At 41.0% G+C, this 13,892-nt stretch overlaps 3 protein-coding genes across 3 annotated transcripts; 2 read left to right on the top strand and 1 right to left on the bottom strand.

The window, feature by feature from the left end:
* Nucleotides 1-5,030: 5,030 nt before the first annotated feature.
* On the bottom strand, nucleotides 5,031-6,679 carry MGYG_01988 (repressible alkaline phosphatase; the record flags this gene model as incomplete). The annotated part of the gene is made up of 2 exons (XM_003174413.1): nucleotides 5,031-5,290; nucleotides 5,365-6,679. The coding sequence occupies 2 exons, from the start codon at nucleotides 6,677-6,679 to the stop codon at nucleotides 5,031-5,033; spliced, it is 1,575 nt and encodes a 524-aa protein (XP_003174461.1).
* A 1,297-nt stretch (nucleotides 6,680-7,976) lies between these two features.
* MGYG_01989 (hypothetical protein) lies at nucleotides 7,977-11,381 on the top strand (the record flags this gene model as incomplete). Its single annotated transcript, XM_003174414.1, has 6 exons — nucleotides 7,977-8,021; nucleotides 8,092-9,396; nucleotides 9,496-9,907; nucleotides 9,973-10,983; nucleotides 11,055-11,216; nucleotides 11,281-11,381. 6 exons carry the CDS (start codon nucleotides 7,977-7,979, stop codon nucleotides 11,379-11,381), a joined length of 3,036 nt encoding a protein of 1,011 aa, XP_003174462.1.
* Nucleotides 11,382-12,027: 646 nt separating this feature from the next.
* Nucleotides 12,028-13,485, top strand: MGYG_01990 (hypothetical protein; the record flags this gene model as incomplete). The annotated part of the gene is made up of 4 exons (XM_003174415.1): nucleotides 12,028-12,256; nucleotides 12,326-12,600; nucleotides 12,665-12,770; nucleotides 12,824-13,485. The coding sequence occupies 4 exons, from the start codon at nucleotides 12,028-12,030 to the stop codon at nucleotides 13,483-13,485; spliced, it is 1,272 nt and encodes a 423-aa protein (XP_003174463.1).
* Between the last annotated feature and the right edge of the window lie 407 nt (nucleotides 13,486-13,892).

The following is a 13,892-nucleotide window of genomic DNA, read 5'->3' on the forward strand; positions in this document are numbered from 1 at the left end:
TCGAGAAATTTCACTACTTATTTATAGATTCGTATTTTAATACTTTAAGGTATAGATTATACTCCTATAGTCGTTATAGTACTAATCTAACTTTCTCTATATAGTCTCTTTAATCTTCTTTTATAAAGATAAGGATATTATCTAAGTAGACTATTATAAATATATCTAGATATTCGCGTAGTATATTATTAATAAATACTTGGAATATTACTAGTATATTAGTTAATCTAAAAGGTATAACCTAGTATTTATAGAGTCTAAATCTTATTCTAAATATAGTCTTCTATTCTTTTCCTTCCTTGATTTGTATTCAATAGTATACTTCTTATATATTTAGTACTATAAACTATGTGGTTCCCTTAAGTTAATTCTATATCTTATTAATTAGTAGTAAGGGGTATTAGTTTTTAATTATAATATTATTTAGTTATCTATAGTCTACGCATAGTTATAAACTTCTATCTTTCTTTAGTATAAAGATAATTAGATATTCTACTAGTAATATTAATTTATATATATATCCCTTTTTTAAGTTCTTATTAATATATTGCTATAACTTCTTAAATTCAATCTCTATTAACCTATATATAGGTTTATATATAGGCTCTATACCTTTCTTTAAAGGTATCTTATAATTCTATACTTAATATTCTAGCAAGCTTTCCGATAGTTCTTATTCTCTAAATACTTCTATTATATTATAGTATTCCTAGGGTATCTATTATTATAACTTATCTAATTTAGTAGTATTCTACTCTTGGCGAATTATTCTCTACTCTTCTTTTATTATTGATTAATTATTTATAGTTCTCGTAGTTCCTATTTTAATTTAGGATACTATGCCTAGTATCTGACCTTAATTCTTATCTCCGTTATAGGTAGCTGCTAAGGTATTAGTCTTCTAGTTAGAGCGGCGTCTTCTACTATCTAATTATAATATGCCGTCTCTCTAGTTTATAGTTAAATTATATTTTTATAGCTAAAGGAGTCCTAAAATAATATTATATTCTCCTAAGCTAGTTATATTAAAGTACTCTATTCCCTTATATTATCCTCTAATATATACCTTTATACTAGTAGTTTCCTTATTTATAATATTAGCCTATTCTCTATTTAGCCTATTAAGCTAGTATAGTTCTTTCTTTTTATATATAGCTATCTCTAACTCCTTTATATATCGTGAGTTAATAAAGTTCCTAGTAGCTCTAGAATTAATAAGAGCTTGTGTATATTTCTTTACTAATTTTACCACTATTATTAGGTGATTTCCTACAATTGCCGCTAGACTCAGCCTATTTTTTAATATCTATTAACCTTCTATTATTATTTAGGTATCTTAATTATAAGTCTATTATTTCTAAATTTATTTAATAGATTTATATATTTTATTCTATTCGTCTTCGCTTAATAAGTTTTCTTTACTAGATAAACTCTTAAGGCTTACTTCCTATTATATTTATACTACTAGTTCTTACTATTACTTCTATAGTTATAACTATACTTATAGTAATCTAGTAGTATTAAGCTAGTATTATATTATCGTATTACTAGTAAATTCTACTATATATTCTTAGTATAGAACTTTTACTTTTTATTTTTTTTTCTAGTATCGAATCTCCAAATATTTATATAGTGTGATATTTTCTTTATCTATTATACTAATACTTTTTCTATTAATCTATCCCTAATACTTATTATATACTAGATACTTATTATCTTTATAGTACCTCTAGTGGATATCTTTATTATTTTTATATCCTGGGTATTATAGGTAGTTATTATAGTAAAGTTTTCTTCTATACTTCTATATTTTTTTAAATATATAATATTTATAATAATAATTCTAGTTATATTCGTCGTAGTATAGATAAGCTAGATTAGAGACCTCTCTTTACTTTTTCATATTATATATAAAGCAAATGCCCTTTTATTTACATACTATCTAATATTCTTCTCCTAAGTTATTTATATATTCCTTAAGGCTATCTTTGGTTCGTGATTCCTCCTCAATTCGTAGTAATACGTTTTCCTATTCGTGGTTTTCTTATTCTAACTTAGGTGTTTCTTAATTATCCTCGGATTCCGTATCTTCCTCTAAGTCAGTTCATTCTAGGGTTATAATTCCTTGATTAGATCCTATCGTTAAGTCGTATTCTTAATTAGTAGATAGGGTATCTCTTTAACTTTATTCCCTCCTATATCTTTCTAGATATCTCTATTCTTATTCTAACGTCGCATTTTATTTTTATAATATTGGCTTATTTCTAGGTATAATCTATTTATTAGATTTACTCTATTAGCTTTCTATTTGCTAGTAGTTAGCCTTATAATTACTATCTAAGTTCTAATCTAGTACTTATAAGTATATTCTTACTATTATATATAGATATCTCTTAGTGTTTTAGTAGTATATATCCTGCTAGCTACTAGTTTTAGATATAGTAGTAGTATTTAGGCTTTTCCCTATATCTCCTTACTTTTTTTTATAGTCCTTTATTTAGTGTCTAGGTTTCTTATAATAGAAATATAACTTCTATTATTAGTATCTTATATTCCTTTTTTTTATTATAGGGTTTCTTTCTAGTAGTATTAAGTTCTATTAGTATTAGTCTATAATTATCTTTCTTATTTGTGCTTCGTTAATTTATTTCTTTCTAAAAGGTTACTTTTCCTTATTATAGGTTTTGTAAGTTATATAATTAATTATCTAATTATATTACTATTTTAACTATTTTACTATAGTTTATATAGGGTCCTATTTTAATTATCTTATATTAAGTCTCTAACTTAAGTCCTTACTCAAATATAGCTATCTTTCTATTATTATTATGGATCTCAAGTTCCTAGTATAATTACTATAGTTATACTATAAACTAAGCTATATCCTTAATCTATTATAGACTAGTAAGTTTTCTTTTAAGTATTTATTTATATTTCGTATCTCTAAAGAACTATCTAATTATAGTCTTAAAATTTAGGTAACTTTTTAAAACTTTAGTATAAACCTTGGGTTATTCTTAAGTATTAATTTAGTCTTCTAGTATAGGTTTAAACTATATAGCTGCGGTATTTTATAAGTATAATTTAGTAAAGATTACCTTCTTAACTTTAGTAAGTTCTACTTTAGTAGCTAGATAAATATTATATTTACTTAAGAAGTACTCTAGCTTATATTATTCTCCTTTAAAGGTATTAGGTATCCTAATTTTAACTAATACTCTTATATTTTTAGTTTATACTTTTAAAACTCGAATTTTATCTAATATTCCCTTAATCTATATCTTATACTACTTAATATTATCCTTATAATCTTAGTTATTAACTTTCTTCTCTAGTATATTAATTTACTACTTAAGTTAAGTCAAGATATAGTTAGAGTTAGTAATATATCCGCTTATAGTAGATATATTAGCTTTTTATTATTTAGATAATATATCCTAGTTAGTTCTTTAAATATTTGGGGTAGGGATATATATACCTATTATTCCTTTTAGATATTTGGCTAATCGGGGTTATAATTATATTTACTATAAGTATTAACTAGTCTTTTAGCTATATACTTTTCTCTAATTAGGGTAACTATATTGAGTTAGAATTAATTATATTAGGTGCCTATAACTATAGGTGTAGGAAGATTAATACTATAGAGCGGCTTAATTTATAGATACTAAAGGAAGATCAATACTATAAAGGGTAGGCTTCTCTTATAGGGATAAGGGAGGCGTCTTAAGGAAAGGTATAACTTAAGGTATTCTATAGATAGATTAGAGTATAAATAGTACTTATTTACTATAGGGAGGATACTCCGATATCTAACTTCAAGGTAATAACTTTAAATCTAGCTTAGTATATATATACTCTCTAAGGTCCTTATAAGTAATGAAGCTAGTATACTAGTTAAGTCTAGTATAAAGATATTAAGGGATATTAGATAGATAAAGGGAAGTATATATATATTAACTAGTACTATAAAGCTATAGCTTACTATAAAGTTAGCTTTAATCTTAAGTATTAGAAGATAACTTAAAATTAAGTGGGCGATAAGTGCCCTTATATATATATACTATATTAGGTCCCTCATCCTCTATATATACTATAGTAGTACTATCTACTACTATCCTTCCTTAGTGCTATATAGTACTACCTATTATAGTACTATCATAGTACTATCGTGGTTTAGTACTAGTGGTACTATTTGGTGCTCTTAGTATTTGGCACTATCTAGTATCACGTGATCCGCAGGGTTCTTCCGTGCCGGAACCTTATTTGTCCAATAAATGTATTTATCTGGGCTGCGCCGCAGATGGTCTGTAACAGTCTTGGGTAGGTTTAAAAGAGCTCCCTTAGGTGATGGTTCTTGGCGGGTAAAACCTATTAGACCCTAATAACCACCCAACCCACCTATATAGAAGTCTAGGAGAGGCCTAAGTATATTATAGTCTTCTATAAGAACTAGGGTAATAGGGACCTCCTAATATTAAATAGAAGTCTAGATTACGAAGCCCTACTTATAATGAATAAGGGGGTAAAGAGCCTAACTAAGTAGTAGCTAAAGTAGGGTATTCTAGAATAGTTTACCCTAGCTAACTCTCTTATTAGTAATAGTATCTAATCTCTCTAGATATAAGAGTTAAGGAAGAGTAGGAAGGTAAAAGGAAGATAAAAATAATCTAGTAAGTTACTTAGACGTGTTCCCGTATAGTTAGCTAGTAGCCAAACGGTGTAGAGAAATTTATTTATTTATATATAAAGCTAACTTAGCTATAATGTCAGACGTAATTCTTGAGTTAACGTTAATATATCCTATTATATATATAAGCTATCAATAAATGCTGTATCTGCTACCCACGTACAAAGAATTGCTGGATTCAGGATTCAATACATACGGATCACCATTTTTGGATTGCTACGTGAATACTAAATACTATCGAGCTAGTCAATATGAGAACACCCGCAGCGGAACGGAATATATTCCCTCCTGTGGCCGACACTTGTCAATCTAAGGCGTGATTGTGCAATTCGACTTGAGATTACGCCTCGGTAGGATTGTTGTGCGCATTCTTCAGATTCTCGATATCCTCCTTAGAAAGCGGCTTGCCCATCCATGATGCATCAGACACTGCTGCTCTGCGACGAGGGGTGGTCCTGATGCCTCTTAGCCTTCTGGTAATCGCGTTGAGATCTACACGGAGATATCCTGCGAGGAAGTTTCCGATCTCCGTATTTTCATGGGTGCCTACAAGAGAACTGGCATCGTTCCGAGAAGAGGCATAGATGTTGACGTTGGCAGCTAATGATATCCGGCATTAGTCGTGTCCTCATAGTAAATATAATACTAGGGAATGTGGAGAGAAAAGCACTTACGGGTGTGACCACCAGTCGTCCACCCAACTTGGGCCCTTTGGCTAATCAATTTAGCAAAACCTTCTTCTCCGTTACGGGCAACAGAGTCAATTTCTCGGTCAGACGCATCGTGGATTCCAAGGCCCTCCTCAACCAACTGGTGGGCAACGTCACGACCACCACCATAGCTTTCCAAGACTTTCCCGAGATACTCAGCTGAGTGAGAAGCGTTGCCGAGAATATTTGGGCGCGCTCTGCCGGCAGACAATCCACCAGTTTCGTGGTCCGAGGTGCTGATAAGTATTCCAGGCGTGGAGTCTTTCTCGAGGAATTCCAAAACGGCAGCAAAGGCTCTGTCAAACGCAACGACTTCGTGGACTTGGGCAGCAGGGTCATTTCCGTGGCCGGCGTGGTCAATACGGGAACCTTCAATCATGATGAAGAACCCCTGGTCGCTATTACGAGTGGCATCGCTTAGGGCCTTGAGTGCAGTGCGGGTCATCTCTTCAAGAGAAGGATATACATCATTCTGGTATCGGCGGTCAATCTCGAAGGGAATGTTGCCATCGGCGAAGAGTCCAATAAGAGGGAGTTTGGCGGAAGCTCCTCCATTCAAGCCGTCAAATCCCCTGCGATCGCCAACATAGGAAAAGCCCTTTGACTGGGCGAGCCTGATAATGTCCTTGTTGTCGTCGCGGCAACCTCCATTGCGGCCTGGAAGGAAATGGCATCTCCCTCCTCCAAGAAGAAGGTCAAGCTGACGGCCTAATGGGTGTTCTCCAATTTCCTGCTCTGCAATCAAATCCTCGTAGGAGCGCGAGTTAGCATGCGCAGCGAAGACCGCAGGAGTTGCGTCGGTGATCCTGGTAGTAGCAACCAAGCCAGTTTTATACCCGGCCGCCTTTGCACCCTCCAGAACAGTCCCACAGGGTGTACCGTCGGGGAGGACGGCAATTGCACCATTATAGGTCTTCTTTCCACAAGAGAAGGCGGTGGCGCCGGCCGCGGAGTCGGTAATCGCACTGTTGGAGGATCTAGTACGGGACTGGCCGATCAGGTAACCATCTAACCAGAGGACATTCTCAGTGCCAGTCTGCCACTGGCGGAAGTTTCGGGCCATGTCAACACTCTGAGGCCCCATCCCGTCAGAAACCATGAGGATGACATTCCGCTTTCCGGATGGGATATCCCTGCGCTGCTGTTCACCAGCAGGCTCGGATGCCTCAGCCTGAGGTAAAACCGCCATCACGGTAACAATGGCGATGGCAGCGGCGGCCGCGGTCTGTGACCATGAGAAGAGCCCGGTGCGGCGCCGGGAGTAGTGAGTTGGCGCCATTGTATAGAATGATTATGGGCCGGAGGATCTTCAAAAGGGAAAATTGAAAGCGTATCTGTTTGCTCGCGGGCAGCGGACTCAAGACGCTGAAGCTGGCTCACTTATGGAGATAACAGGAGGGATTGCTGGATGGGATAGCGCTATATATATGGATATGCGCACATGTAGATTCCTCAGTTTCCATGATGGCTCATTCTGCCAACAGCAGGGACTAGGATCCCCTGATGATAGTCCCTGTCCATCTTCAGTCCACGTGCAGCAATAATCCCTCGATTGTTGAGTCTTCAGCAACAATATTAATTCGAAAGGTAAGGCAGATTCTGCATGTTGCCCGCCGTCGTTGACATGCTTGCTGGGCAAAGATAGCGTTGCCTTCGATTCTGCATCTCCGGGCTCCGAGGCATACTTTTCATATACAGAACCCGACCATCCAGCCGTATACCCTAGGCTTTCCAAGAAATAAAGGAGGGGTATCATCCACGCCTAGGCCGGACAAAAACTCCCTTCTAGGGAACGAGAAAGTCCACAGCTGCAGTCTCCTAGATATGCCAAGTTTGGCCAGGAGAATTGATGCGGTTGGCCCGGGCCTATGGGCTCATTGCGGGCTGCCATGGAGGGTTTAAGCAAGCTCTTTGCCCTCGGCCCAAGCAGAAGTGAGTATCCGCCCTTTGCGCTGGGTCCATATTGTGGGGAGCTCTTGGGTATAGCTCACACGGCCATATACACGGACATATCCAGCCAGTGAACGAGTTCCAGACGCCTATTTCACTACAGCATGGCGTCTACCGCCAACGCGACTGGTGCTGGGCGGCCGACTTGCAAGACACCTCGCGCTAACTAGGGGGAGATCTCCCGAGAGTTTTCCGGGTACGTTTCTGACAGGGTTGGTAACTATCCTTGTTGCTTGGGTCCTGGAGCTTTGTTAGTACAGGCTTGGAGCTCCGGCTATGGGAATTTTCTTACCCGGTAATACCCCGAGAGCAGTTAGTGATGAGCCCCAGAGTCTCAACGCCGAACTGCTGCAACGAAAATCATCGCCACCACCACCACCACCATCATCATGATCGAGAGAGAGAGTCCATGATGAAGTTGAAATGAAGTTGAAATTGACGTTTTGGCCCTAGCGGCACAGGCTGATTATGACGTAATCACGTCCTTCCAGCTTCTTCAACCTTCAAAACATCAAAACATCGAAACATCACGGGGAATCCTCATCAGCACCACCCACCATCACCGCATCTGTAGAGTGACCACAGACGACAGGATCCTGTCAGGGCTATGGACCTAGTTACCAAGCATGTCGCAGACCTGTCCACCTAACAACCGGCCTTGTCGGTGCCATGTGGGTTTTGTGTTAACCAAGTAAGTGCTAAAATGACCAAGAGCTTGCTAGCTGACAGTTATCTCAATAGCTCCGACAGGCTACGTATATTGTTCCCAGCACTGGCCAGCGTATACACGGTAACCCTGACCCATCAGTTGGACATAACACAAACGATGAATGCACACCATTACTACAGAGGAGCCCCTGCGCCGACGATGGTGGACGTGAGCGTTCGGGTTGGATGCACCGGGCGACGATGGCGTCTGGCAGGTTGCGTTCGTTTATGCAGTCAGAGACTGGAAAAGGCATCTTGAAATGTAGTCTCGCATACTTGCTGGGTACGATGGCGACTTTTGTCCCGGTCCTCTATCGATTCCTGGGCGACCAAGCCGGGAAACACACCGTCGCGACTGTCACAGTATACTTCCACCCAGCGCGAACAAAGGGTAGCATGATTGAGGCACTTGTGCTAGCTATCATCGCCTTTTGTTATGCTGCGTTCATTTCAATTACTAGTATGAGTGTTTCTGTACTCTTTGAGAACGGGCTCCACTTACTTCCACTTGGTCATGTCATCATCTTGATCGTCTTCTGCGGCGGCGGCCTCGGCTTCATCGGATGGGTGAAGCAGAGGCGAGGTGACCCGCTGGTTAATGTTGCATGCTCTCTTGCTTCTCTAGCAATCATTACCGTAATGACAAAAGAGGGATCTGTACAGCGAGGTGACTTGTCTTTCGCCAAGATCAACCAGGTTTTCAAAATGGTTATCATGGGTGTTATGGCGACAATGGCGGTCTGCTTCCTTGTATTTCCTATTTCTGCAAAGAAGAAACTACGTCAGAATATGGTTGACATGACAGACTCCCTCTCTGACATGCTGGAGATTATCACAGAAAGTTTTATATATGGGGGCTCGGAGCTTGGGGGCAGTTTAGAGCAGGGGCCTTTTCTTGATGCTTCAAACAAGAACAAAGCTGCATACTCGAAAATGGAAAAACTCCTTAAAGAAGCCAAGCTTGAACACTATGTCGCTGGTACTGAGGCGGAATATCAACTTGAGCAAAAATTAGTCCGTTGCATCCAGGATTTATCCCAGAGCATTGGTGGACTTCGAAGCGCTGCGGCTCTTCAGTTTGATATCCTAAACCAATTCCAACAGCCACCGCAGGACATTAACTCATTCGACACATTGCGATTGCTGCATAATGTATCTCCGCTCGCCAGCCTCAACAGGCCATTAACGTCCAGCCGTTTTGATGGCCTCCAGTCCCCACAATCTGCTACAACTATACGCTCTCCTGAACGTCCTCAAACAGCAAACAGCACTATGGAGTTTGTTCAAGCACCCGCAGACATGTTTGAAAGGTTTATCACTCACCTTGGGCCATCAATGGTATTTATGCACCCAACCTCCCAACGAACGAGCTTTGTATTTTGTATACTTAGTGCAGCCTGTTTCTCCTACAAACTAGGCTAACTTAAAGCACAATAGAACTCGCTTGCATACACGCTAAAGGAAATTCTAGGAGAACTCCCTTACGGTCCAGCCCCAGATTTCAAAGTTACGGTTAATATCAAGTTCCGAACGAGCCTTGAACGCGCACTTGAACTATACCGGCACGCTAGAAATGATGCTTTGAATATAATATACAGTCAGAAGGATTTAATCCTTGCCAAGGGAAAACCTCTTGGAGTTGAAGCTGACTTGGAAGAAGTTGCGGCTAGCTGTGGTCACTTTAGTTTCTCCCTTCTGGAATTTGGCGAACAGCTTAAAGAATTTCTTAGTATTCTTGACCAACTTCAATTAGAAGCTGAAGAGCGTCCGAATGGAAGAACTTGGCGCTGGATTATGCCATGGGCATCGCAGCATGAACAAAATGCAAATATAGGCCCACTTGATACCGGTTTGTGACCATTAGTATTACTCATATATGCTGCCTTATTTGTCAGTTTACTAACTTCGTACAAGGAGATCCATTGGGAGACAAAAATATAACCAGCAAAGTTCCTGACGTCTCTTTTGCTAGGGCCACACTCAGATACAGAGTTTGGAAGGCACTCCGTCTTTTTCGACGCGATGACACGAAATTCGCTATTAAAGTCGGTGCTGGCGCAGCCCTGTATGCACTGCCCTCGTTCATGCCTGAAACTAGACCGATATACTCTGCCTGGAGAGGGGAATGGGGCCTAGTATCTTATATGCTTGTATGCTCAATGACAATAGGGGCATCGAATACGACCGGCTATGCTAGATTTCTTGGTACATGTATTGGAGCCATCTGTGCTCTTGTTAGCTGGTACGTTGCGGAAGCGAATGTTATCTTCCTTGCCATATTCGGATGGGCAATGTCCTTTTGCACGGCTTATATCACGATAGCTAGGGGAAATGGGCCCATGGGGAGATTTATTATGCTTACCTATAACCTCATTGTCCTCTATGCATATGCCTTAGCCAAGGAAGGCGCCGACGACGGCGTGGGCGAAGGAGGAGATGATCCTGTGATTACTGATATCACTCTTCACAGAGTGGTTGCGGTATTCGTTGGTATCCTCTGGGGTATCATAATCACCAGGATCATTTGGCCGTCCAGTGCTAAACGGAAGCTAAAGGACGGCTTGAGTGTATTTTGGCTTCGTCTCAGTGTCATCTGGAAGCGCGACCCGTTGTCTACCATGATTCGGGGAGGACCGGCATCTCCTTATTTCGACGTACAGGAAAGGATCAAGCTGCAACTCTTCCTAAGCCACCTGGACTCACTCTTGGTATCAGCAAAGTCCGAATTTTCCTTAAAGAGACCCTTTCCAGATGCTGAATATAAGGTCCTCGTTTCTGGGTCCAGACGACTGCTTGATGCATTTCAGGCCATGAACCTTGAAATAATGAAGAACCTCACAGCTTCTGAAGGTGAAGCGGTGATGTTGAGATACACTTTACGGGAAAGAATGCAGTTATCTGCCAGAATAAGTCATTTATTGTCAGGTACGTATGTTTGTCTTCTCGCTTGCGTCGAACTGCTTTCTGGCCGATGAGGGTTCTAACCTGGCCCATAGTGATGGCATCTTCAATGAAACTAGGATACGCATTGAATGAGGTACTTCCAGACACTGAACATGCTAGAGATCGCCTTTTAGCGCGTCTCCACCATTTCAGGAATGACAAACAGGTCTCCCGGTTGACCACAGATGAGGACTACGCTCTTCTATATGCATATGGTATGTTCATGGCTTCACCCCCTCTCTACATTTACGGAGCCTGAACGCTCACACTCTTAAATAGCGCTCGTTACTGCTCAACTATCGAAGGAAATTGTGGTATTAATGGAAGGCATAAGAAACCTCTTTGGAGCTATTGATGAGGATGCCATCACCCTCCAATGACGGTCCAGCATCTCGTTGCTTTCAGTTTGTGTATATACACCCCTACTGCAGGTATCTACTTACTGTTATTAATATTTAGTTTCATTCTCTCTATTCTTCGCAGGAAACGGTGCTTTGACTTTCAGTCTCTGTTTGGAAAAAATTAACCGTCTCCATAGTTAATCGTAATAACATAAAGCGAGCATGTGTATCTCTAGATCGCTAAGAATTAGTTGAATGTAATACACTGAGAATTCTCCGGTCCTGTCCTCTAGTTCCTGAATCGAAAGCACAGTCACAAACCTGGCGTGTACGAGCATCATCCCCATCAAACTCTTGCAAACTAGCTGCTTGTAAAGCACCTAGGCCCATAGAGGACGGAGGAAGACTGCTCTCCCACTCGTTAACCTCCCCCTTTTTGATAGTGTCCTGATTACATAAGCCGATCTCTGTCAAACGCCGACGTCTCTTCGCGCTCCAACAACGAGACGATCCATCGACTTCTCACTCTTCAAGGGAACGAAACTCCATCCGGCGCATGATAGGCAAGGATAAGCGCCGGCCAGACATCGGCACTTCTCCTGTTTTTTAGATGAGGGCCTGAGCTAGCTTGACCTGGCCTCGCGCGAGCGCCTGGCCACCTCTATCAAATATCAATACTTTCACCATGCAGATCGACCCTGCAGCCCTAACAGGGACAACCGACTTTGCTACGGTTGCGCCGGCGGCTACAACAACCAAGACCGCCCCGACTGGTCCTCCTATAACGCAGAAGACGACCAAGGCGCTCATATCTGTTCCGCGTCTCGATGTCGAACCCATTTATACTGAGCTGAAAAGCGCAATCGGCGATGGTTGGACCGAATATAAGCAGGCTACCACACTCTTCTTGCTCGGTACGTCAGTGCTGTACTCATATCTAACCCATGCAGCTTGGTGTGCTTACCATACTGCTTTTTTGCTAGGACACCTTAATCAAAATGAATTTACCCTTCGAGCAGCGCCATTGCTGACCGTTGACCCGAAGCGCGAACGCCTTCACAACAACTTTGTCTGCGCCTTGCTAGGGAATTTGACTAGGGACCTCCCTGACCATGGAGTTGCGAGCTGGGTTTCTGCAAATGACAAGCCAACAGTGGTAACAAAACCGGCCTCTGGAGATGCTACCGAACAGCGCCTCAAGACCGAGGTCATGCAGCTCCCGCCGAGAGATAGAAGAAGATTAAAAGCAATTCCAGAGGTGAACTTCCCCATAAGAAGTACTGCCAATGGAGTTTGCAATCTTACTAACAGGATGCTTATAGCCTGATCCAAGTACTCTTCCTAACCCTCTCGAGGAATATCAACTAGCAAGGCAGATCAGGCTCCCGGACCAGGTCCCTGCCAGCGCTGGGGGTCTAAACAAAACAAGTACGCCTTGCTGTTAGCTGCTCTTTCTATTAGTATAAGCTAACGGCTGATAGACTGGGAACTCGAAATTCGCAAACGATATGCCCAACCTCTCGCGTCAGAGACTGGAGAGTTTCCCGACTCTGAATCAATATATGCCCGCATGACGCCTATTTGCTATGAAGAATCTATATCAAATGGAGCCACATTTTCGTGCGCAACTTACATGGCTATTGCGACCGAAAATTTTGTGAAGACTTTTCTCTCCAATGTTTTCGGCCGGACCAAGTGTAATGGCCCCTCTGGAACGATAAATGGAATGACGACGAGGAAATACCGTCGCCAATTAGAACGTGAGGAGATGGCATTTACACGAGGGGAGCTAGTTAGAAATACTACCAACGGCCTTCTCCCTGTCGAAGCAAAGGAAGCCAGCAATCGCCAACCACTGGGCCTACGTGACCTCAAATTGACCTTAGACATTGCTCCAGGAGCTCTTGGCCACATGCCTCTCATTATAAGTCAAATAATGGGGGGCTATCTCGAGGAAGAGCTGGATGCGGAAAACCAATGTTACGTGCAAGAGGCAAACACCGGTGTCGATAGTACTGATCATGTATCCTCTGGAGATGAGATGGATCTCGACGAAGAGCCTTGTGATTGGGATGGTGCTACGGCTGCGGACCATAGCCAGCTTAACTCGATCCTCGATGAATGCCTGTCTATGGCATCCTGATGTACTGTTCTGGAGTCGAGAGGTGCATATTTTTGGCGCAAGTGATGGATCTTGGTTTTGGAATACGCTTTTTGACTACCGTGGAATTCTGTTTCAGGAAATTTTTGCATTGGAAGGCCGGGTGTTTTGCAACGCTAAACTACGTATTATGGTTAATCAGTATTTTGATCTCCGAATTCAAAACCTCTATAGAGGTCTCGGTGTCGTATGTGTCCTAATATTTGGCATACCCTCTAGGGTAACATGATGACTTCTTAAAAGAAGTCTGTGAAGGAGCAAAAGCTAATCATTAGACATTCATGAAGGTAGTTATCTATAGATGAAACCATTATGCTGTACCCTATTTACCCCCTACCCTGGTACTCCTGTTTGTAAAGAAGAATAGAAATGTTGCTAGTGGCTGAAAA

The sequence above is a fragment of the Nannizzia gypsea genome, genomic scaffold (genome assembly GCF_000150975.2).
Source record: "Nannizzia gypsea CBS 118893 supercont1.2 genomic scaffold, whole genome shotgun sequence".
Classification (NCBI taxonomy): Eukaryota; Fungi; Ascomycota; class Eurotiomycetes; order Onygenales; family Arthrodermataceae; genus Nannizzia; species Nannizzia gypsea.